Below are 26,203 nucleotides of genomic sequence, written 5' to 3' on the forward strand. Positions count from 1 at the left end.
TCACTGCAGTTTTCATCTGGAAAAATCAAATATGACTGATGAAATGAACTAAAGTGCACCAGAGATCATACTTCTTACGTGTAACAGTCAATGAAATACAGAATACACTGCCAATTGGCAAATGGCACACAAAATTAAATCCAGACTTCAAAGCTAAGTTCCATCATACGAGACCAAGCAGTTTAATTTGTTCGTATTAAAAACAAACATATATATATATATATATAATAAATATATATATAATAATAATAATAATATATATATATATATATATATAAATAATAATAATAAAATATATATATATATATATATATATATATATATATATATATATATATATATATATATATATATATATATATATATATATATATATATATATATATATATATATATATATATATATATATATATATATATATATATATATATATAAAGCCTGGTGTTGGCGCAGTGGTTAGGGCAGCGGCTTGGGATCCAAATGGTCCTGAGTTCAAGCCCCGTTGAGCCACTGAATTAATACACCAGTGGGTTGACTCAGCCTGTCATCCTTCCGAGGTCGGCGAAATGAGTACCAGTGTACTGGGCGGGTGTATACCCCGGTTAAAATAGGTGTACCATATCCCTGTGTCGTAAGAGGTGACCAGGGTTGCGTCAGGAAGGGCATCCAGCGTAAAACATGTGCCAAATGACGAGAAGAAGAAGGAGAAGGAGAAGGAGAAGGAGAAGGAGAAGGAGAAGGAGAAGGAGAAGGAGAAGGAGAAGGAGAAGGAGAAGGAGAAGGAGAAGGAGAAGGAGAAGGAGAAGGAGAAGGAGAAGGAGAAGGAGAAGGAGAAGGAGAAGGAGAAGGAGAAGGAGAAGGAGAAGGAGAAGGAGAAGGAGAAGGAGAAGGAGAAGGAGAAGGAGAAGGAGAAGGAGAAGGAGAAGGAGAAGGAGAAGGAGAAGGAGAAGGAGAAGGAGAAGGAGAAGGAGAAGGAGAAGGAGAAGGAGAAGGAGAAGGAGAAGGAGAAGGAGAAGGAGAAGGAGAAGGAGAAGGAGAAGGAGAAGGAGAAGGAGAAGGAGAAGGAGAAGGAGAAGGAGAAGGAGAAGGAGAAGGAGAAGGAGAAGGAGAAGGAGAAGGAGAAGGAGAAGGAGAAGGAGAAGGAGAAGGAGAAGGAGAAGGAGAAGGAGAAGGAGAAGGAGAAGGAGAAGGAGAAGGAGAAGGAGAAGGAGAAGGAGAAGGAGAAGGAGAAGGAGAAGGAGAAGTATATATAGATAGATATATATATATATATATATATATATATATATATATATATAGATATGTACATATACATATATATATATATATATATATATATATATATATATATATATATATATATATATATATATATATAGATAGATATATATATATATATATATATATATATATATATATATATATATAGATATGTACATATACATATACACTGGCACTCATCACTATATGAACAAGATGTGTTCCAAGATGATAATGCGTATAGCGTAAAATACCTTCCCATAAACAGTTATAAATCGAAGATGTGTGGGGGGGGGGGGAGTGGGGGGGTGATTCTCACAACTTACATAACCAAACCTAACCTCATACCAAAAAAAACCCCAATAACTGTAAATCAATACAAAATATCACTAAATGTATAATTACATGAATACCCACCATAAATACACTAAAACAGAAGAAAAATAAACGAGTGTAGTTCTGCACTCACTAATAATATGAACGGATTGCATGTTCAGACCTGGAGATGTGTGGGTGGGGGAGTGGTCGTTATGACAAAAGGCAGGACAAAGTGGTGAGACCGCTTACCATGAGTGCTTGATGGAGTAGATACCGGTCATTTTCCACTCGTATTGTAGGATTTGAGGAAAGTTTAAAAAAAAATTCCTCACAAGGAAGGTTACTTGACTATGATGTCCAAAGTAGTGCAGTCTAAAGTAAAGTAGGACTGGCAGATTAAAAACAAAAGCAGGAACAAAGTGCAGAATAATAATAAAAAAACCCATTTAATGGCACCCCCCCCCCCCCCGAATGATTTAATGGATGTTAATTTACAATACAATAGTACAGTCTCATTGTGTTCATGACTTGATTCATTGCATATCAGCGAAAATGAGTTCACCGGGAGTGCGTATAGTGAGAAGTGCCTTGTATATACTGCATATGGAAAAAAGTTCCTGTGCACCATAAAAAAAAAATACACAAAATGATACTGACATGTACCCAAGCAATATATTGGTCAGCCAGCATGTGCCTCGGCATGTTCCCCAGTTTACCCATGAATATCCGGAACTTGCACATCAATACTGTGCACTGCACACACACAAATTGCAATGCAAGTGCACTGAGGTACGTGACAGTGCGACACCTGGAACTGAGCAAATTGCACTGCAGCAAGATTCAGTGAACCATCCCAGCTGTAAAGAACATTTTTATTGACATCTCAGTCATAAACGTGATGGCACACCTTTCTGAAAATGAACATCTACATGCTATTGGCATGCTTGACACAGGCCACAAAACCTTGGGGCTAGGCATGGCAACATCAGAGACCATCCATGCTCTGAGTGACCACATGTGAGGTCACGTCAACAGGATAACCACATCCGGTTGGTGCACCTAGGGAATCGGTTCTTGATAGCAAGTTTGACAGCTCGCTGCATCCCTGGCTTGCAACCAAGGAGTGCCAGAACTGTCAGCAATCGGTTGGGCAAACATAATACCTGACCACGACGACTAGCAACAAGTCAGATTTTGTTGCCACATCATAGACTTGTGCGCATAGCTTGGTGTAGATAACGTCGGAGGTTCATAAGACAAGATTTGGCTGCTATCCTCTTTACAGACGAGTCGAGGATCCATCTTGACAGTAGTGATGGCCGCCGTCACAATTATCCATGGGAAGGGGAACATTATGCTGACGCATGTGTTGTGCAACGTTCGCTGTTCGGTGGTGGAAGCATGATGGTATGGGGAGGCATCATTACACATCACAGAACCCAGCTGTGTGGTCATTTATGGCAATTTGACAGTTATTTGGTACCTTAATGAAGTTCTCCATCCTCATGTCCCCCCCCCCCCCCGCTCCTGCAGGTTCATGGACGTCACATCACACTTCAACAGGATAACACGTGCCCTCATCGCAAGAGTAGTCACTGACTTCATCGCACAACAGAACATTCCCACACTTCCCTGGCTCGCCATTTCGCCCGATATTTCTCCCATAGGTGTGGGATGAAATGAAACTATGATTGTGCAGTCTTCAAAACCAGCCGGCGACGTTGGCCCAACTGCAGCATGCCTCGGCACAGATCTGGAATGGCATCCCTCAAACCTTCTTCAACCACCTTATGCCCTCAATGAGCCACCGTTGCAAAGCGTGTATCAACACAAATGGTGGTCACACCAGATACCGAGTTGTTAACTGATTTTTGACCACGCCCCTCTGAAGACAAGTCTTGCACATGTGTTGACATGCTCATGTTGATTTTATGTTTATCAAACACTAAATAGTGATATGATCAAATAACGTGATGTATTTGTTTGCATTTCTAATAGGTGTAAATGATGCACAGGAACTTTTTTTCTGTAAATATCTCTTATAATCAACCAACCCTTCACTACCTGCTTGCCCCATCTCAAGAATGAACAGCAAAGTAACCCACAATCAATTCAGCAAAACATGTGAGAAAAGTGGGAACATTCTTTCCTGCAATATGATCTTTAATTGTACCAGTCAAATGCACATTCCATTTGCAAACCGACAGAGCAACAAGGTCGGAAAGTACGAGAAAGTGGGGCAGGGAAGACAGCCAAAAGGATTCTTTTTTTGACCGCAAGCAGCGAGCTCTTCTGCAATGGCACAATGCCACACCATGACAATTCATTCATACTTCTGGCTGGTGAGTACACCCTTCAATAAACATTTCATACAATCACATCTGACTCTCGAATAAATTAAAAGTGCGAAAAACATGACTGCTTAATGATTTAAATGTTGAAAACATTTGTATAGTAGAATGGCATTCGGTGGAGCACATTCCTCCGCCAGGCTGAATAGTTTAGGTTTTGTATCCCAATGACGGGCCAGATCTTGATCCAGACCTTAACCAAAATCTAATCGGCTTGTTCTTGTCACCTCACTAACTCTTCCACTAAGTTTTGTCAACTTTTTGAAATATGCCATACATTGTTTTTGGCCCCATCTCAATGGTGAAGAATCATTTATTTTTAAATTATAGCATCCGGATCTTCACCAAAATCTAATAACTTCATCCTCATTACACACTTAACCTGTCCACCAAATTTTGTCCGAACCTGTCCACAACTTTTTGAGATATCATGCTCACAGACATACGGACAGGGGAGAAAACCTTCGGTGGTGGAGGAAATAAATGGTGGCCAATCATTTGAAAACATTCATTGAACACATGACATACATCATTAAAACTCCAGTCAAGCACAACATAGAACATTTTGTAAGATTCAATACGATTATCAAGAAACTTTGTCAGGAGTCTAATCATCAGCCAAAAGTGAAAATGAATGGCTAATGGGATGCACATCTCAGCTAAACACACCTCAACTCCCCCCCACACCACCAGGCAGCCAAAATCCGGCAATGCAATTAATTTGGCAACAAATTTTAAGATGATTTTTGTCCTCATTATCAGGGCATCAAATGGAACAATCGAAAAAGATAAGGTATGTAGTTCAGAGCTAAATCTTAAATCACAAACTGTAAATAAACGATCACAACAACAAATCAAACATGAAAAAGAAGAACGCTCGAGAAAAGTTGGAAATGGGGGGGGGGGGGCAAGGCAGAGAATATAAAACAGCAGAATAAAACCCTCCAAAAAACCCAGAACAATTGGATGGAAGACATGATTGTATGGTTACATTTTAATGGATGCATATCATGCAATCATAAAGTTGTCCTTCAATATTCAAATCCACACTTGGAACCATGGCCGTCATAGTTCATTTTTAAACAGCAACTCGGACCTGCCCTTGGCTGATCAATAAATTGCAAATAAAATACAAGTCAAAAACAATTACATGTCTATTCCCTTGTATCTCACATGAAACTTTGTGAAGTAGCTCGATATTCCCAAATTTTCCTGTGGAGAAAGTTAATTTATGGTCGGACACTACTAGCTCTGGGTAGATTAACCAGCTTTTCGTCGATGATTACATCGACTTGAATAAGGCTTGGTGGTATATTTCACAATAGGAGAGCATCTCAACCTCAAGTGAACCCCCCCCCCCACCTAAAAATGGGTCATTCCATGTCAAATCATCAAAGAATCTACCATCATCTCTCAGATTTTTGTAAAACTTTGGGAACCAATTGGGACCCATGATAAACAGCAAGAACTCAAATATTTTTGCTAACAGCCTCTTAATTAGTGAGATACAGACTAACAAACTTTGGACTAATTAGCACGACGTCGCGAATTCAAATGGCCATATCTCTAAAAGTATAACACCTAGAGAGCTGGTTTTGGTGTCATTTTAAAGGTATTTTCATGCTCTATTAATTTGTCTGGGCAACATTTTCCTACCTCCAACAACAAAAAAGTTATCACAAAACATAAAATTCAATCGTGAATCCCCAAAAAAATGTATCCTTCAAATTTCCTCAAATTCATCCCAGAGGTACCTTATGATGTCAAGAAGCTTCCACATAAATTTTGTGATGGGCACTCCAATAGTTTCTGAGATATGAGCAATAATGTACATGTACGTATGGCATATAGGTTCGAAAAATCAGCATTTGTAATGTATTATACAATCAATAAGTGAGTTCAAGTACACAGTGTTCACTAACCTGACTTAGGCTTTCAATTTCCTGTTCAATGCAGCAACAGCAGCACTTGTTTCTTCCCCTCAGGCCCAGTTGAAAATGAAAGTATATGATACTTCAAAGCAATTGATGGTCGTTCCCTATGTTCCCTGTCATGGCTAGGTTAGAATGATTGTATAATACATTACAAATGCTGATTTTCGAACATGTACATTATTGCTCATATCTCAGAAACTATTGGAGTGCCCATCACAAAACTTATGTGGAAGCTTCTTGACATCATAAGGTACCTCTGGGATGAATTTGAGGAAATTTGAAGGATACATTTTTTGGGGATTCACGATTGAAGTTTATATTTTGTGATAACTTTTTTTGTGGTTGGAGGTAGGAAAATGTTGCCCAGACAAATTCATAGGGCATGAAAATACCTTTAAAATGACACCAAAACCAGCTCTCGGTGTTATACTTTTAGAGATATGGCCATTTGAATTCGCTACGTCGTGCTAATTAATCCAAAGTTCGTTAGTCTGTATCTCACTAATTAAGAGGCTGTTAGCAAAAATATTTGAGTTCTTGCCGTTTTTCATGGGTCCCAATTGGTTCCCAAAGTTTTACAAAAATCTGAGAGATGACGGCAGATTCTTTGATGATTTGACATGGAATGACCCAAATATTCTGGATCCACCCCTGTGTTATGTGCACAGAAGCATATCAAAATGAAAAAAGTCAACCCTATGAGACTCAGATTATTTGAGCAATGACCAGTGATGGTAAAAGCAAACAACAAAAAAAAAAAAACAAGGACACGTAACGATTGACAAGTGGCATTCTGGTACTACAGGATGTTTCAAAAGTTGGGAATCAGGATTTTGAATAATTTTTCATGATAATGCCTTTGAAGCTTCATATTGTAGATAACTATTCCTCATGACATTATCTCAACCCGATTAGATCACGGCTGTGATTGGCTGAATTTTGTTGCTATAGCAACTATCTTGGTAACCTGGCTTGTGTACGTGATATTTAAAAAACCGTTAAACATTTCGCTTTTGTCTTACAAAGATCTATTTCTCATACCACCCAAAAGGCAGGAGACCAAGAGCATCAGCTGTTTTCTTTGGGGACACATGAAATTAGTGGTTTATACCACGAAACCACGTACAATTGAACACATAAATAATTAAATCAGAAAACTAATGTGCTTAAAATCGACATGTCAATGTTAACGTTAAATGAAACCTACATATAACAATTGATTGGTCAGTGGATTTGCAATTTGAGAAATTATTAAAATAATATTGTAATATATATGTAAATATTCTTTTGATTCCAGACTTTTGAAACACCCTGTACATTGTAAAAGTTTCTCTATTTGAATTTTGGAGAAACAGACAGATATGCTTGGAAAAGATTAAATGATTTGCAAGTGAGCCAAATCCTTAAAGTCTCAAAGCATTGTGCGAGATATCGCATTAATCGAGTCAGAGAAAGAGTAATCTTCAGTCATTGCAGACCATGACATCATTTAAATTAAATACTTTCTCAAGAGCAGACAATTACAGTTTGACCAATTAGTACCGCTTAGTTTGGGCTTACCAACACGGACTCCAAACATTAAATTAGGCTACATGAGTTCACCAAGTTCATAAATGTCACTCCAATTAGATGCGACAGATGTCAATGTTTTGGGCACATGGTGCGCATGCACGAGGTGTTTTCAGTGTGGAGAGAATTATACATACTCGGAATGCATCAACAAAGACTATAAAGTGCTACAATTGTTTTATCACCAATGGCACTGCATTCAAAAAGTTCCCAGCCAATGAACAAGACAGACTGGCTGGCAATCTGTCAACCCCTAGTACATATACAAGTGTTCATTAAAAATAAATAAATGAAATATTTATTTTAAATATGTTCCAAATACTTGAGCTCCAGAAATTAAAATGGCCCTGATGACTACAGCTTCCAAGCAAATGGTCTTCAGATGCATCCTATTTTTCATTTAAATTTCTTCCAATTATCCTCCAATAAATTTAATGGATTCATATCAGAGCTGGTTGATCACTGTGCTTGGGTGATGCAACACTCAGAGAATCTCAGTAATCTCCAAAGTTACCTTCCACAATCTTGACCATCCAGTTGCTCAAAAGGATTCTATATTCTCCACTGTCCTAAAACACTTTAGAAAACAGCAATCCATCCATTGCTCATATTAGCAAACAGTCAAACATCAACTCAACAGACAAACTAGTAGTGATTATTGCTCAAGATGTGACCATTTCTGACAAAGCTGCTAAAACTTTGGCTCCCCCCAAAAGGTTATTGCACATATCTCAGAAGGAAGGACCCAATGTTGCAGTAATGGCAACACAGGTATCCCTTGCCAACCACGGGGGTTAGGTTCCACGGCCGCGGTCACATTGGGCAGCTAAACTATGCATCCTATGCCTTCAATAAAAACATGAAAAATATGTATCAGCCTAATATACAGTATCCTGCATGAACAAACAAACATACTTAATGAGCTTTAATACAGGGTGGCCATAATGTCTGGAAACATAGATAACATTATATCATTCTGTTACAGTTTGAAGATGTTCTTGACGAAAGACGAACGCATTCCAGGGGTGCAAATTAACATTTTTATCCACCGGCCAGCAGGGCACGTGACTAGAAAAAGTTACCGGCCCAGCAGAATTTCAACCGGCCCGATAAAATAAAGACAAAAGTCACAAATTTGATATCAAACACTTTTAACATACTCACATGAGTGAATTTGATGAGTGAGGTTGGTTGGATGAGTGAGTTTGATGGATGAGTGCGTTTAATGGAGGAGGTTTGCAGAATGAGTGAGTTTGATGGAGTAGGTTGGGTGGATGAGTGAGATGGATGGATGAGTGAGTTTGATGAGTGGGGTGGGGGGATGATGCAGGGAGGAGGAGGTTGTGGGTGATGGGGTGGTTGTGGCTGATGGACGATGGGGTGGAGGGGGGGGGGGGTTGTGGGTCACGGACAATGGTGGGGGTACTACTCGTCCACCCAACATCACATATAAACTCACTCATCCACCTAACCTCACCTATCAAACCCACTCATTCACCCAACCTCACCCATCAAACTCACTCATGAACCCAACCTCACCCATCAAACTCACTCATTAACCCAAAAGCCTCATCAAACTCACTCATTCACCTAACCTCACCCATGAAACTCACTCATTCACCCAAATTCACCAACCTGGGCATAAAAAAATGCGTCCAAACCGCGCCAAACCATCAAATCTCGCGCAATCACGCGTGATTTGGAACGAGATGAAAACAGACAAAATGGCTGCCGCAGAAATACCGGTGATTTCTACGGATTTCTGCGGACAAAAACAGTAGTTCTAGTTGAGAAAACTAGTAGAGAAGCTAGTACAAATTGTACAAAATAACAGGAATCACCGGTGATTCGCCAGCCGGGCAGGTAAGGCAGTATTGTGTACCCGCCCAGCACAAAAGTTAGGCGCCATTGGCGACCGTTAATTTGCACCCCTGCGTTGAGGTGATACTGCCGAGTGGACATATTGACGGATAGCAGAGCACTTCAACGCATGCCATTCCAGAAGAGCTGCCGTCTCGCATAGCACAGGGGGGAAGCTGGTTCAAAAATTCAAGGATACAGGCAGTGTGTTGGACAAACTCCATTCTGGACAACCAATCGTAACCGACGAGGTGAAGGAAATTGTCACAGCGAAGGTAATAGCCAGCCCGAAGAAGTCAACTCGCTGGACATCCATGAAAATGGGGGTGCCTCGCAGTATCGTCCAAAAGATTCTCAAGGTGGATAACTTTCACCTGTACAAGATGCAAGTACTGCAAAAGTTATCCGAGGATGATCCTGACAGTCATATGGAAATGTGTGCATGGTTCTCGGATCGCCTGTACAATAATGCCTGCTTTACCGAAGGCTGTGTGCTGTTCAGCGACGAAGCTAATTTTTATGTGAATAGGGAGGTGAACAAGCAAAAAAAGTGGTACTGGTCACAAGACAATCCGCAGTGAATCTCCCTTACCAAACAAAGAGCGGCGAAGTTGATGGTGTGGTAAGCACATGTCTTGGGACCATTTTTCTTTGAAGATAACGTAACTGGTGAGACGTATCTGACCATGTTACTTGACCAATTAATGCCCGCACTTGATGGACTAGGGGAAGGTCACCCAGAGTGGTTCCAACAAGATGGCGAACCACCCCATTACGCCAAAGTGGTGAGGGAATGGTTGGATGATAATTTCTATAACTGGATTGGATGACGTGGCCCTGTGGAGTGGGCTGCACGCTCACCAGATCTGAACTCCCTTGATTACTTCTTCTGGGATATGCTGAAGGTGCAGGTTTATTTTAGTGAAAATCAGACACGAATCATCTGAGGCAATGCATCACGGATGCATGTGCAGGGATTGATGGAAATGCTGCAATGTACCGCGATCATTGCAATTTTCCACAGCGCATTGAGCTGTGCATTTCTCATGATGGACGACATATTGAATATGTCATGCATTGTAACGTGATGTCAAAAAACCATTTATAATGTATATTCACCAATGTTGGTTAGAGAGACAAGGGGCTATCACCCTCCTCCTCAGGCACAGGATCAGGATCCTCAACGGAAAACTCCGATGACAAGACAGAAGAACTGGCAACCGAGATAGGGTGAAAGATGGTGGCGCTAGTGGTGGGGTTGTTTTATTTATTATTATTTAAATAAAACTAAGGATTGAGGACTGCCTCATTTTCATTTGGAGATCATGAAATCACAGGTGGCGGACTGAGATGTGGCCATGGGAAACCCTGGTTGGAAAACCTGTGGTTGGGTCAGGGATGTATGTATCCTACAATGGTTTGACAATAGATTAATTGCTTTTTGGAGATCAACTTGAACACCAGATATATGATTTTTCCTCATCTTAAGTGTTCTGTATCAATCCAAGAGAACTTCAAAACGAATGTTTTCCGTTTCAATATCCATGGATTCTCTTGCATTTGACATTGATAAGATTGATGTGGAGGAAGTGTAATTTTCATTAATATGGTCTAAAATCTCTAAGATATATTACCCTTCTGGAGTACCAGTAGCAGTAGGTATACACAAGCAAAGCAAACAACTCAGAACTAATTAAAATATATCCAGCAAAGGTAATCTAAATGATATAGCAATATACAGGCCATTTCAAAAAGATTGATACAACTTTAAGTTCCTGCCATTTCTTTGTTTTTTGACCGATACCGTTTTCCTTTTCAGGGTTTGGTGGCATCATCGTAGTATTTGTTCCCTGAGATTTCTAGTTCCGGAGCTCAACTATGCCATTGACAATGAAGCAGAAGACAAAAGTGGTGGCTCTGTGGTATGAGACTAAATCATACGTTGACATCCGCCGGAGGTTCTGCCGGCAATACGACCTCAGAACACGTGGTGGACCCACAAATTGTGCCATTTAATGTATTGTGAAACATTTTGAGCACAAGCGTACAGTTCACAACCATAGCAAGGACAACAAGGGCAGGCCAGCATCAGTAAGGCCGGTCACATTTGCTCTACGGCGAGGATACGGCGGCCGTACGCCCTCTGAATTGACAGAAACGTGCGGCGGCTGCAGAGTTTCTGCGGTGGCCCTACACAGTTTGGCTATATTTTACAGGTCGTAAGGTCGCCATGGAATTATAACGCGGAGTTATAACATTTTTCATTTCTATGTTCACCGTAGCAATTCGACAAGCCGAAGAAAAAAAAACTGCTAAAATAAATAAATAAATTAACCCATTCGTTACCGTCCGTATGGCCGCACGTTCGCCTTAAGGCCCAACCCCTGCGGTCACCTTGAAAAATTCTATGGCCGCTGCAGGAACGCCCTAAGGTCACCGTGCGACATCAAAATCGAAGACCGTACGGCACCCCCACGTTTTCGGTCTCCACAATTTATAAATATGCCGTGCGACTACCCGAAAAATAAAAACATATGTGACTGCTACATTGTGTGACCGTGGAAATACTGCGGCCGCCGTATAATTGCTAGTGGCGGTAGATTTTGGAGACCCCACGGCCGCCGTGGCAAATGTGACAGGCTTAACCAAGAGTTAAGCCAACAGACGCCATGCGAGATTCTGCAGTGGACCGTCCCAGGAAGTCCCACGGTCAGCACTCCCGGGAGCTAGGCATCAGTCTGGCGTATCCTCATGAAGGAAATGAAGCTTTTCCAATGCATCATCTCTATTAGGCATAAACGGAGTCAAGATAACATGAGGAGACATGATGTGTGCAATTGACTCAATGACAGGATGGAGCAGTACCCAAACTAGATCAACCTGATCTGCTTCAGTGATGAAGCCCATTTCCACATGGAAAGGAATGTCTGAGGTTACCATCCATTAGGGTGGTTCCTCAATTATTGTCAGGTCAGGTAAGATCTGTGACCTGCTACAGGTACCATGTAAACCTGTACTAACCTGTTCCATGGTCGGGTTGTCGGCGACTAAACCGTCTCCCCCACCAGGTTTTCTGGTGAGGAGGGTGTTTGGATAAGGACACCCAGCAGGATTAAAAACAAAACCTGTCAAAGGGTGGAGGAGCTCCTTGTGAGCCAACGGCCATCCATATCTAGTGCCCAACTGTGTCTGCGGACGTCCTCCTGCAGTTGGGTTACTTTTTATTAGGAGGTTGGTGGCAGGATTTGCATTCTGGCCACCGTAAAACCCTTCATTCCGCAAAACACAAAAACGTAAAAAAAAAAAATCTGAAAACCCACTCCGTGGGAGTACCTCCTGTGCAGCTTCCCTTCTCAGGGCAGCTCACCGGATGACGGGATTGGGGCAAATCCTTCAGGACCCCCAATCTTTGATGAAAGGAGGGAAACCACGGGATAACATCCCTGGGTCAGATTGTGGGAGAGTGTGTCGGAGTGGTGCTGAGGTGTCGTCTACCAGACGGCAGTCTCCTTGGGATAACCTGAGGCGGTCCCTTCGGGTGGGTGCCTGGAATGTCCTATCCCTAAGAGAGGATGATCACCTGTCTCTGTTATCATCAGAGATCAAGTGTTTGGACATCAGTATTGCAGCACTCTCAGAGGTTCGGAGACCGGATTGCAGCGAGATAATGGTGGGTGGTTACACCTACTATTGGTCTGGTCGCTCTGATGGTTAACATACTCAAGGAGTTGCTGTAGCTGTGTCCAATAAGCTGACCTCAATGATAATAGCAATAAGTTCCTTGACTTTGCAAGAAGTCATGGACTTAGGGTGGCTGGTTCATGGTTTCAGCACCCACAAGCTCATCGCTGGACTTTGTCAATCTCCTTTGCCACACCGCCAGCGTTGGAGTACCATGTCCTCGTTGATGGTCGCTGGAGGATGATCCAGAACTGCAGGGTCTACCGGAGTGCTCAGTTCCTCAATACTGACCACCGGCTTGTTGTAGCAACTCTAAAGCTGCACCTTAAATCCGGGAGAATGGTACCATCCCAGTCTAGGCTGGATGTTGGCAAGCTCAGGGATGAGAGAGTAGCTGAGGAGTTTGCGAACAGGCTGAGTGGACATTTGGGGTGTCTGGGTGCTTTGGGGGGTCCTGAAGAGTTGTGTAGTGTCTTCAAGACCACCGTCCTTGATGTTGCCGGTGGATGTCTTGGAACTCACCACAGGGCAAAGAAGAATTTTCTCTCAAGGGACATTGGATATCATTGGCTAGAGTCGCAGGGCCAGGATGAATGGCAGAGCTGAGCTGTTCAGGGAGCTGAGGCGTAAAACTGTACGTGCACCAAGGGTGGACAAGGAGGCCTATGTGCGAGGAATCTGTGAGGGGGTAGAGCATCACCTGTGGACAGGTGATTCTCGTCCCGCTTACAGGGGAATTTGCGCATTGCGTTCATTCAAGCCCATCCCTCGGAGCACTGCAGTTAGAGCAGAGAGTGGTCGGCTCTTGACAGAGGAGTCTGAAGTGAAGGCCCGCTGGGCCGGTTACTTTGAGCGGTTGTACCTTGGCTGATCCCCCAGCTGTCGAGTTGGACGTCAAGGGTGTTACAATCCCTGTTGCTGACCCTCCAACTGTGGTCCACCTTCGCTTGTGGAAACACGGACTGCGGTGAACCGGTTTAAACAGGGTAAAGCTCCAGGGATCTGTGGCATCCATGCTGAACTTCTCAAGGCTGGTGGAAATGCTGCACTCATGTCATTGCATGCAGTTTTGTGCTCTGCCTGGAACACAGGCATCATCCCAACTGATTGGAAGAGGGGCCTTGTTGTCCCAGTCTGGAAATGGAAGGGTGATCACCAAGACTGCAACAACTACCGAGGGGTGAAGCTGCTCTCAGTGCCGGGCAAGATCTATGCTCGGATAATTCTTGATAGGGTTCGCCACCATCTGCTTGAGCACCAGCGTCCAGAGCAGTCAGGCTTTACACCAAAGAGGTCAATGATTGACCGTATCCTTGCTCTTCGTGTCCTCACCGAACGCAGACGAGTTTTGGTAGGGGCTGCTTGCACCCTATGTTGATCTCTGTAAAGCGTTCGATTCAGTGAATCGGGATGTCCTTTGGAGGATTCTTGGTCTCCGTGGGGTGCCACCAAAACTGATTGATCTGATGTCTGAACTCTACTCTGGTACTGAGAGTGCTGTGAAGTGTGGTGGTACCATCTCCGACTTATTTCCAGTTGTTACTGGAGTTCGTCAGGGGTGTGTACTGCCCCTCACACTTTTCAGCACTTGTATGGACTGGATTTTAGGGAGGATGTCGGAAAGATCAAGCTGCGGTGCATCGTTTGAGAATGTCAAGATCTCGGACCTTGATTTCGCAGATGATGCAGTCATCTTTGCGGAGACTTTAGATATTCTTTTGGGGGCCCTCGAGGTGCTGAATGAGGAGTCGGAGCCACTGGGATTACGGGTATCTTGGGTCAAAACTAAGACCAGGCTTTCAATGACATCTTGGATGCTGCTGTCCTGTCTGTGGCTGTTTGTGGTGAGGATGTTGAGGTCATGGAGAGATTCACTTACCTTGGCAGTGATATTCATGTCTCTGCTGGCTGTGAGTCAGATGTCAATAGATGTCTGGGTCGGGCCTGGGGAGTCATGGATTCACTGGATCATGGGGTGTGGTGCTGCCGGTACCTGTGCGGGAGGACGAAAGTCCGAGCCTTCAGGTCCTTGGTGCTTCCAGTCTTGCTCTATGGATGCGAGACTTGGACTCTGACCAAGGATCTGAGACGGAGACTTCATTCCTTTGGTACCGGGTCTCTTTGGAGAATCCTTGGCTATCGCTGGTCAGATTTTGTGTCCAACGAGCTGTTGCTGAGAGAGACTCGGATGAGATTTGTTACCTGCATGGTCTGTGAGTGTCAGTTACGGCTGTATGGGCATGTGGCTCATTTCCCTGACGCTGATCCTGCTCACCAGATTCTCTCAGCGAGGGAGTCTCGTGAGTGGAGGAGGCCAATGGGCCGACCACGTGCCTCATGGTTGCAGCAGGTTGACCAGCATCTCAAGGAGATGGGGATGGGCCTGGCATCTGCCTGGGGGAAGGCCAGACGGAGGCCCCTGGAGTACCGGCGGAAAGTGGACGCAGCGAAGCGCTGTTCTGGCACATGCTCCCATACTTGACCTGACCTCAATTATTTGTTATATATATATTTTTTTATTATTATTTAAATGTTATTATTAATAATAATTATTATTTTACATCGGGCACGTAAGGTTTTATTTATAATGAATAATTGTACTGCTTTTTGTATTCCCTTACTTTGCCTGTCCAATACACTTTCATAAATTCACTTGATCTTAGAGTGACTTTAGTGTCTGATTGCAAGCCACATTTGATATAAATGTCAGTAAAAGGAATGATTGGGTTTTAGTGGCGATTAGTGCAAACCTGCATCCGAGCAGCCACCGCCAGGGGTCACTAATTTGGGTGATGGGTCGCACACATTTCATCCTGAGCACTGTAACGTGGCAAACAGGCCTCGGACCATGCTCGGAGCGGAAGAATCAGTTGACCGGCGTAGCCGCTTTGACGTGGTTCATCGGGATTTGGACCAGGCAACTGGGACAAAAAAAAAAAAAAAACAGGCCTCTGGAAGGCAGTTCAACAGACAGAAGCTACAAACAATGGAGTTGAGGTGTCCAGTCAGTCTGGATTTTGGAAGTTTAACCAGGAAGGGGTAACCGGAAGAACCGATGAATCCTGGAATTTCTGGGGAGGGTCAAATGACTAATAGCAGAGAGCAAAAATGGAAGAAAGGTGGTTAAGAAAAACACAAACAAACAAAGAAGAGGTTGCCAACCTGCCTGCAACTTTGAAGAGCAACGGGGTCTGCCGCTTTGACCTTATTGTGAGAGATGACAATAATATTTCAGACATAATTACACACGGATTGTATGGGCGCACAAAAGAGTTTGGTATACACCTCACAGTGGATTTAGATATCCAAAGGTGCTCATACCCACATGAAAGGAAATAAAGACGACCACACGTCGGGCATACACTCTACCACGAAGATGGATTATATCAAGATTATGGCATGAACTCGTACATGAGATTGAAATATATGTCAAATTGGAATGAAGACCTCAGACATTGGTAGTCCATCGAGTTAGTGATGGGGAGGAGGAGTTGTTGTCAAGAAATGGGAAAGAGGGGAGTAGGTGGGGAGTGCGGAGAGGAGGAGGATGTGGAACAGGGCATGGCAGTGGCAAATCCAGGGGGGTTTCCTGGTTGCCTGGAACCCCCCCCCCCTCCCAATAAAAAAAATATTTACCATTACAGTGGCAAACCCAGGGGTTCCCTGGTCACCCAGAACTCCTTCTCCCATGAAAGTGTGCCACAAAAAAAGGCCAGAAGCCCAGAAAAACTGTATCAATACAGTACCTAATAAATAAAACAATAAACCACTAACAACTCACAGTAACAAAAAACAAGATTTCAGTTTATGCTCAGTCTGTTAAGCAATGCATGTTAAAAACAACCAAGGCATGTCTTTAAACAAAAGAGAGCCCAGGCATGTCTTTAAACAAAAGAGCTGGCTGTCAGATCTTTAATTAGCACACAGGAATCAGGGTCATACGACTTAGATTTTCTGTTATTTGGAACCCCCCCCCTACCCAATTCCTGGATTTGCCCCTGCATGGGGTGAGCATGGAGGGGGCAGGGCATTGGGGAAGGGGGGAAGAAGAGACATTGGGATGCTGGGGAAGCTTCGTGAAAACCATATCCACCACCTCAGCAAACAAAAACAACAACAATCTCCACAAAGCCAAATAAACTCAAACAGGAAACAATCAATATCATGGCAGGGCATATAATTAAGCACAAATGATTTTCCATGCCGATACTGAAATAAAACTACATGGGTTGATGAAAAATTAATGAAGAATGAGAGAAAAAAAGAAAAACATGACAGCACACAGTGCAATCCATCTTACTTTCGGATGGTATGGGCCCAACACCACCCAGCCACAAAAGCAATACCCCAAGTAGATCATTCCAGCACAACAGCAGAACCGAATGACGCTTGGTAATGCTGCTCGCATCGTAAGCACAAGGATCTGCATGCATCCAGAAGAGCAAATAAATACATCATTTCATTATACTGAACCAGGCAGAGAAGCACATTCAGTGGAATGAGGCTGGGAACAGCAAAGCACACCCAACAAACCTCAGCAGGTTCATGAAGCAAAGAACACACAAAGGAAAAGCTGAGTAGCAGCCTTTTATTAAATAATAAACAAACAAATTATATTTATATATACATACACATACGTCATACATATACCTTGGCCAAAAGTATGTGGACAGCTGTTCGTCCAACATCTCATTCCAAAATCATGGGTATGGAGTTGGTCCCCACTTTGCTGCTACAACAGCCTCCACTCTTCTGGGAAGGCTTTCCACAAGATGTTGGAAAATTTTTGCGGCAATTTGCTTCCAGCTACAAGAGCACGAGTGAAGTCGGACACTAACGTTGGGTGATTAGGTCTAGCTCGCAGTCGGCATTCCAATTCATCCAAAAAGTGTTTGATGGGATTGAGTTCAGAGCTCTGTGGAAGCCAATCAAGTTAGTCCACACCGATCTCGACAAAACATTTCTGTATGGACCTCGCTTTGTGCACGGGGGCATTGTCATGCGGAAACAGGAAAGAGCCTTCCCCAAACTGTTGCCACAAAGTTGGAAGCACAGTATCATGTAGAATATCATTATATGCTGTAGCATTAAATTTTCCCTTCACTGGAACTAAGGGGCCCAGCCTGAACCATGAAAAACAGCCCCAGACCATTCTTCCTCCTCCACCAAACTTTACAGTTGGCACTATGCATTCAGGCAGGTCGCATTTTCTTGGCATTCGCCAAACCCAGATTTGTCCGTCGGACTGCCAGGTGGTGAAGTGTGATTCATCATTCCAGAGAACACGTTTCCACTGCTGCAGAGTCCAATGGTGGTGAGCTTTACACGACTCCAGCCGACGCTTGGCATTGTGCATGGTGATCTTGGACTTGTGTGCAGCTGCTCGGCCATGGAAACCCATTTCATGAAGCTCTTGATGAAGAGTGCTTGTGCTGACTGCTTCCAGAGTCAGTTTGGAACTCGGTAGTGAGTGTTGCAACCGACTATGGATGATTTTTTCCGCGAAATGTGCTTCAGCACTCGGTGGTCCTGTTCTGTGAGCTTGTGTGACCTACCACTTCGCAGATGAGCTGTTGTTGCTCAATGTTTCCACTTCACAATAACAGCACTTAGTTGACCAGGACAGAAATTTGACGAACTGGCTTGTTGGAACGGTGGCATCCTATGACGGTGCCACATAGAAAGTCACTGAACTCTTTAGTACAGCCCATTCCACTGCCAATGTTTGGTTATGGAGATTGCATGGCTGTGTGCTTGATTTTATACACCTGTCAGCAATGGGTAAGGCTGAAATAGCCAAATCCACAAATTAGAAGGGGTGTCGCATACTTTTGGCCATGTAGTGTGTATATACAGTATATATATATATATATATATATATATATATATATATATATATATATATATATATATATATATATATATATATATATATATATATATATATATATATATATATATATATATATATATACATACACGAGCCCCTCAGAACCATACCGGGCCATCCCACCTTTTTTATGAAATTGAGTTACGAACATCTTCAGGTGGACAAAACTGATACCTTTCAGGGCCAAAATGGGCCAACCCATCAGAATATATTATGATAAGGATTTAAGCAAAAAACCTCTCTGGCTGTGTTAATATGCATCTGACTTGCCAGAGCCTGAATGGGCCATCCCACATTTTCCCCATGATTCCATGTGGGACATGTGCTACCTGCTTAAATCATGTATAGATAAAATTCTGCATTACTTATCGTTATTTATCCTTAGGTATTTTTTGTCATTAGCTCATTGTGACACAGGAGACTGAGAACTTTGAGTCCCTTTTTCTCAAAAGTACACCAAGATGGGATGGCCCGGTATGGTTCTTCGGGGTATGTATTATATATGTATATATGTATATATATATATATATATATATATATATATATATATATATATATATATATATATATATATATATATATATATATATATATATATATATATATATATATATATATATATATATATATATATATATATATATATATATATATATATATATATATATATATATATATATATATATATATATATATGTGCGCCTGGTGTTGGTGCAGTGGTTGGGGCAGCGGCTTGGTATCCAAAAGGTCCTGAGTTCAAGCCCCGTTGGATCACTGAATTAATACACCAGGGGGTTGACTCAGCCTGTCATCCTTCCGAGGTCGGCGAAATGAGTACCAGTGTACTGGGCCGGTGTAAACCCCGGTTAAATAGGTGTACCATATCCCTGTGTTGTAAGAGGCGACCAGGGTTGCGTCAGGAAGGGCATCCGGCGTAAAACATGTGCCAAATCACTATGCGGATCATACGGATGATCCGCTGTGGCGACCCCTAACGGGAGCAGCCGAAAGAAGAAGAATATATATATATATATATATATATATATATATATATATATATATATATATATATATATATATATATATATATATATAAAATCACACCAGATATTAGAAACAGTACATGGAAGAAATATTTATTGCTAGTTCCTACAGATTGCTTGTGCAGTACTTACATTGTACATTTTAAAGTAACTCATGTACTTGATAACTCCAACCCACACAAGAAGAGTTGACGTTCCCAAGAATATACTGCAAATATCATACGATGTTGCTCTCTGAAATGCATAACAGGACACACACACACACAAACACATATATGTATGATATTGCACTTGCTGCAAAAAAAAAACAAAAAAACAATAGCAACTCTAATGGCGCTCAGTAGAGCACATACCTCTGCCAGGCTGAACAGTTTAATGTTTTGTATACCACTGATATTCACACCTTACACAAAATCAAATCGGCTTGTTCTTGTCACCCACCAAGTTTTGTCATAATCCGTCCACAACTTTTTGAAATATCATAATGTGTGTGTATATATATATATATATATATATATATATATATATATATATATATATATATATATATATATATATATATATATATATATATATATATATTATATATGTTATTTTTCACCCCATCTCATTGGTAAAGAATCATTTGATTCTCAAGATTCTCACATCCAGATTTTCACCAAAATCGAATTGATTCATCCTTGTCACACACCCAACCTGTCCAAGTTTCATATGAAACTGTCCATAACTTTGAGATATCTCTTTCACAGACAGGGATGAAAACAACCTCCATCCACCTTTAGTGGTGAATGTTTACAGCCAAATAAAATAAAAATTAGAGACATTTGACAGCAGTTGGGCATACTATTTTGAAATGGTTTTCAAAAGAGTTGAGCAATCAACAACAAAAAAAAAACAACAATCTTCATAATCATCACTATTGCAAAGTTTTCTCTGCCTTTACCTTGCTTTCAATTGCAATCTTCACAATGGACCCTATGATGGTAAAGATATCACTGATAGTGATGAGAATGTACCAGCCATTTACAAACTCCATCCTTCCTGCCCAGCTCACTGGATTGTTGTAGTGAAAGGTGTAGAATTTAACAAACTCCTGGCAAATAAGATTGTACAGTGTTAACAAATATTCACTGCTGGAATAAATGAAATAATTTTTTTTTTTAAATAAGAAGGTGTTTCCAACCAAAAGGAAACGAGATCTACTTCGCCAATTTGAGCAATAAGCAAGAGCAGACCCGGTCTCAGGCAATGCTTCACCCACTTCACAGCAGGCTTCCTCAGGCCAATAGACCCCGAGCTTTGGCATGTGTCCGGTTTTTATTCCTATACGACCGCTCATTTCCGGTCACATGCTGGCACTTGAGGTCAAATGGAGGAGTGTTTTTAGAAAAGCAAAATAAACATCAAATCACATCGATGTTCTGCTCTGCTCATTTTTTTTATTTTTAAACTTACATGTGATCTGGTGGTGTATGTATATAGGTAAGCATGTGTGTGTGCTTGTTTTTGTTTCTCGAGTACAAGCATTGCTGGTTTCATGTCCGGGTTGGACGTTATGAGGTTAGGGTTGTGTGATTGTTGGGGATTTTCGTTGGGTGTTGTATATACTTGGATGTGGTGTTTGGGATTGATTGTTGTTTGTTGCTCACCTTATCCAGCTGTTTGCACCATGCAGTTTTTGCCATTTGCATCAGAGATATGTATTGTGTGGGTATGTCCACAGTCTCCCCAATTAGACCACAATGCTTCTATGCTTCTATGCTTTCACTTGCTATGCTTCTTCACTTGCCATGCTTCCAGTATAAACCTGTCATTTCTTGGACATTGTGTCTCGGTCCCAAAGTCAAAATTGTGACCAGATTGCAGGCAATGACGTGCTATGGCTGACTGTCGCCTTTCCAAGCCTGATTGGAAGAAATTTAAAACAAATGCCAGATGAACATGATCAAGCAGTTTCACCAATGTAGAATTGGTCACAGTCTCTGCATAATAAATGATAAACTATTCCAGATTTATCACCAGTTGAGTGTCCTTTAGTTTTGAAATGACATTACAGATGGTGTGTGGAGGCTTGTCGGCTACACCAAGCCAAGTACTGCGTACTATCCTGCCAATACTTTTGGAAAGGCCAGGGTAGTATGGCAGTACACAGTGCCCAAGAGTGTCTGGCTCTTTCAAGGTGGGTAACTGTATCCCTTTGCTGTGCCCACTTCTGAGCAGGACTCCTCCAATTAATCTGATTTTTTCAATTGCATCAGCTTTGGATGATGATACAGTGCATACCCGAGCTACCAAGATCCGTGCTTCACTGCGTTTATGGGACATTGGGTTGCAGGAGTTAAAATCCAGTAATCTGCTGGTGTGAGTTGGTTTCCTGTAAACCAAAAGTCTTTAGGTAGCCATCAGGCTTCCGGTGAACCTCCACATCCAAAAAGGCCAATTTGCTTTCTTCTTCAATTTAAATTGGGAAGTTGCCCCAGAAGGTGTTCTACAATGTTTGTATGCACAATGGTGAAGCGTCATCCACATACTTTAAACACATGATTGTCCATGCTAAAACGAGCAGGCAGGCTGGGCAACAAGGACTACAATTGGCTTCACTACAGCAACGGTTCAGTACCCATACTCCATGGCCTTCCCAAGACCCACAAAAAGAATGTCCCTCTGAGACCCATGGTGTCCTTCGTTGATGCTCCATCTTAATCATTGTCAGGCTTGAAGGAAAGGCCGATAAAACGGTCAAGAATAGTGGTGAATTTGTGAAAAGGATAAGAGAAGTTAGAATCCAAGAAGATGAGACCATGGTATTTTTCGATGTGGTTTCACTTTTCACCAAAATCCCAGTCGATCTTGCCGTGTCACACTCGATCAGTTGAAATATTGAAACAATTGGAAAATGGCTCGTCAGAACAGCCAACTAAAGGCCTGGTCACACCTTGACGTTTTAGCAAACGTATGCCGATTTTTGAATTTTTTTTCTAAAACGCTGGCACACGTTGAATACGTTATGGGTAAGTTTTGATAACATTGAGAGCACGCTGAAAAACGCTGCCATACGTCGTTGTACTTTTTGGTTGTCCTCAAATTTTTTCATGCTTGAAATTTCACGACGTATGCCGGCGTATGACTCACACGTTCCGCTACGCTGGCCACAAGTTGTATGCACGGTCTGCGATCGTTGACAGACGTCAACACATGCTACTTGTAAGTTAATCATAAGTTGAGACACGCCGAGGTAATGTTTAGCGTACCCGAAACTTATTTCTAACCTATGATTAACGTGTTGTTGGCACGTTACGCGATCGTTGCCACACATCGACAGACGTTACTTTTAAGTTACTCATAGGCTGAAAGACGTCGGTATAATGGATCATCCTTGCGTCAGCGTCCACAGCCACAGCCAGGACACTTATTTACAGCATTCTTCAAACTTTTCTTCGGCATGACGAGGATGTTCACACTTCGATGTCTAGCTTGGCTATGATTCCAATTGTCCATCGGCAGCGTCTATTTAAAATAGTCGAGTTTGAGCGTTTTAACACGTTCAGAAGAAACGCTTCAAATTTCAAAACCCCAGTGTCAAAAAACAAAGGCGAGTGACAGCAATTTAAATCGTTCATTGTAAACAATGAAAATAGTTGAGTGGTACCGTTTAAAAGTAGTTGAGTGTAAAAAAAAATCCAATTGTTGAGCGCAAGCGTCTACTTTCAATAGTGGAGATGCAGCCATTTAAATCGTTGAGTTTATCATTTAAATCGTTAAATCGTTAAACGCAAGGACGATCCATCATAACCCACACCCTCCCCCTCACACTCACCTACTACTGCCAACATGAACAAACTACTACTAATACTAATACTAATACTGATACTGATACTAATACTGCTACTAATACTGCTGACATGGACATCGACTCAAAAACACTGTTGGGTTCCCCTTTTATGAGCAGCATTTTTATATACCAATTCCCAAAACCACTGGGAACACGTCTTGATATGGCAGTTGTAAGCTAGAAACACGTTCATTTATTTTTTTTGGTCGACCGGAAGACGTCATTGGAATACGTCTACATACGTCGATGTGTGTTGGGACTACGTAAAGAATTGGTTTAAAGCACGTCAAACATAAGTTAGAAATAAGTTTCGCGTAAAAAAGACATTACCGCGACGTGTTTTGACTTATGAGTAGCTTACAAGTAGCCTTTGTGGACGTGTAAGCGTCCACATATCGTGTATAAAACTTATCCCCATCGCATGCGGAACGTGTGTCATACGCCGAGTACGTCGTAAAATTTTGAACATGTTTAAAATTTCTTGACGTACTCTACTTACTACGACGTATGATAGCGTACTTTAGCGTTGTACTCACGTATACCAAACTTACTCATACCGTATTTGACGTGCCCCAACGTTTTAGACACATTTTTCTTAGGTCGGCATACGCTGGCAAGATCGCCAAGGTGTGACCGCGATGTTGACACTTCCATTTCTACGGCAGTTATGATTCGAATCGTTGTGCGTCAGCCTTTTAATAGGCTATGTCACGACATCGTCGGCGATGCGTGCAACGCGCTATGCCTAAGTTAGACTATCGTTGGGCATCGGTTGTGTAGGCCGACAACAGGTTCAGCATTCGTTGGTATAAGTTATCTATAACACAACGAAACGTTCTGTGTCCCTTACCAATGCGTTATACATAAGACCAAGTCGCTATGAATACGTCCGAATCTTTAAAAAAAAACATCAAAAGTTCAACGTAAGCCAGCGTTTTAGATACATTTTAATACGTTGCCATCGCTGGCTAAAACGTCAAGGTGTGACCGGGCCTTAACACCCGAGAATGTGGCTAGCCTGCTGGAGATGTGTCTGAATAGCACAATCTTCATCGATGATGGTGCACACCATCGACATATTTGGCACAGCTGTGCATTCACCGGTCTCTGCTGTTGTGGCTAATTTGGTGATGGAGGAACTTGAAAAAAAAAATTGAGCCTCATGAGAATTGGCTCGCATGATACTGGAACATGATACTGGAGCCTCATGAGAATTGGCTCGCATGATATTGGAGGAGTACATGGATGACACCTTTGCCATTGTGCATGGTTACGTTTGTGGGGTAGATGGACGAATTTCATCGGAAAGTTAGGATTGTATAGTGTAGCATGGTCCGTGGACGTGTAGGAGACATCACGATGTAAATCAAGTAGGGAAACTGAACAAGTGTTACTTGTCACCACATTGGGGGGGGGGGGGGGGTGGTGCTGTGTTAAATTAGGTCGGGTTAAAGGATAAAGTTCTCCCAGTATGTGATTGCCCCCTGCAACCTTTTCCTATGTTTTTGCATTTCAAGACCGGCAATAAAAAGGGATCACGTCCAAAGAACAACCAAGCTGCACGTCCAAGTCGGCAGAAAGCCCCACCTCCAGGGGTGACTGCTAGCGAAACCAGGCCCCTGGAATGGATGATTGATGGGCATGATGTCAGAGAGGAGGAAAAAACAGTTAGGTTCGGAGCAGGACATGGATGAGAACAGCAGTCAGAGAGTCTCATGTTGGGGGACAAGGATTTGAGACAGGAGCGAGAGAGGCAGGGTCGGTGGTTGAAAGAGGGGAGCATTATGGCTGGCTTCCACTCACCACGGTTAAGACTGCACAATTTTTATGTTCGTGCTGAGGCAAATTGGCTCACGTAGAGGAGCAAGACGCTGGCCATTGACTTTTGGCTGAATCGAGTGGGACCAGCCTCGAAGCCTCGTGTTGAGCCATCGGGGGAAAGAGACCATGCCATTCAGCAGAGAGCAGGGTCGTCGATGAGGGCGATCGACAAAAGAAGCTGCACGGCGGTCTCTGAGCCCTGGAATTGAGTATCAAAGCCTGAATTTCCTCCTGTACGTTTCCAGCCTAGAGATCGGCTAGGTGCTATTTTTGGCCCATTTTCCCATGCAGGATGTGGCTCGACCCCATAGCTCATAAAATATCACTTCCGGATCCGAAGCTACTGTAAGTGCCAGAATAAAGGAGGGATTTTTCTTTATTTATTCTGTCCCCTTGTCTGTAATTAAGTCTGTGTGGAGGTGCCTCAAAAGTAAATCGATTTTACCTCCCATTGCATTTCATTATTATCTAATTTTGAAGAATCACCATTGTAAATATTGGTGCGCGGGTGCCAGCAGCGACGACTATTTTCGTTGTGTCTGTGTGTCTGTTTGTGACTCTCCAGAGCATAGCTCCATGACGTTTGATGTGATCTTGATGAAACTTGGACACAAGCTAGATATCATGGTCTAGTTGTGTCTTT

The 26,203-nt window shown here is 42.4% G+C and overlaps 1 protein-coding gene and 1 long non-coding RNA gene across 6 annotated transcripts in view; one reads left to right on the forward strand and one right to left on the reverse strand.

The window, feature by feature from the left end:
- LOC147016861 (uncharacterized) overlaps window positions 1-11,513 on the forward strand; it is a 54,891-nt gene extending 43,378 nt beyond the window's left edge. The window contains exons 2-3 of one of the 2 annotated variants that reach the window (XR_015049212.1): window positions 3,113-3,921; window positions 11,113-11,513. This is a non-coding gene — a long non-coding RNA (uncharacterized LOC147016861). Of the gene's footprint in view, window positions 1-3,112; window positions 3,922-11,112 lie in introns of those variants that run through there. The other variant, XR_015049213.1, reaches the window with a different exon arrangement.
- LOC147016862 (mucolipin-3-like) overlaps window positions 1-26,203 on the reverse strand; it is an 83,566-nt gene that overhangs the window by 15,158 nt on the left and 42,205 nt on the right. For all 4 annotated transcript variants that reach the window (XM_085845979.1, XM_085845980.1, XM_085845978.1 and 1 more), the window contains exons 9-11: window positions 20,851-21,000; window positions 20,040-20,141; window positions 17,275-17,397 (exon numbers count right to left, since the gene is read on the reverse strand). In XM_085845979.1, coding sequence (XP_085702105.1) covers window positions 17,275-17,397; window positions 20,040-20,141; window positions 20,851-21,000 — 375 coding nt within the window. The remainder of the gene's footprint in view (window positions 1-17,274; window positions 17,398-20,039; window positions 20,142-20,850; window positions 21,001-26,203) is intronic.

The sequence above is a fragment of the Eptatretus burgeri genome, chromosome 11 (assembly GCF_056783735.1).
Source record: "Eptatretus burgeri isolate ZD-2024b chromosome 11, Ebu_testis_v1, whole genome shotgun sequence".
Classification (NCBI taxonomy): Eukaryota; Metazoa; Chordata; class Myxini; order Myxiniformes; family Myxinidae; genus Eptatretus; species Eptatretus burgeri.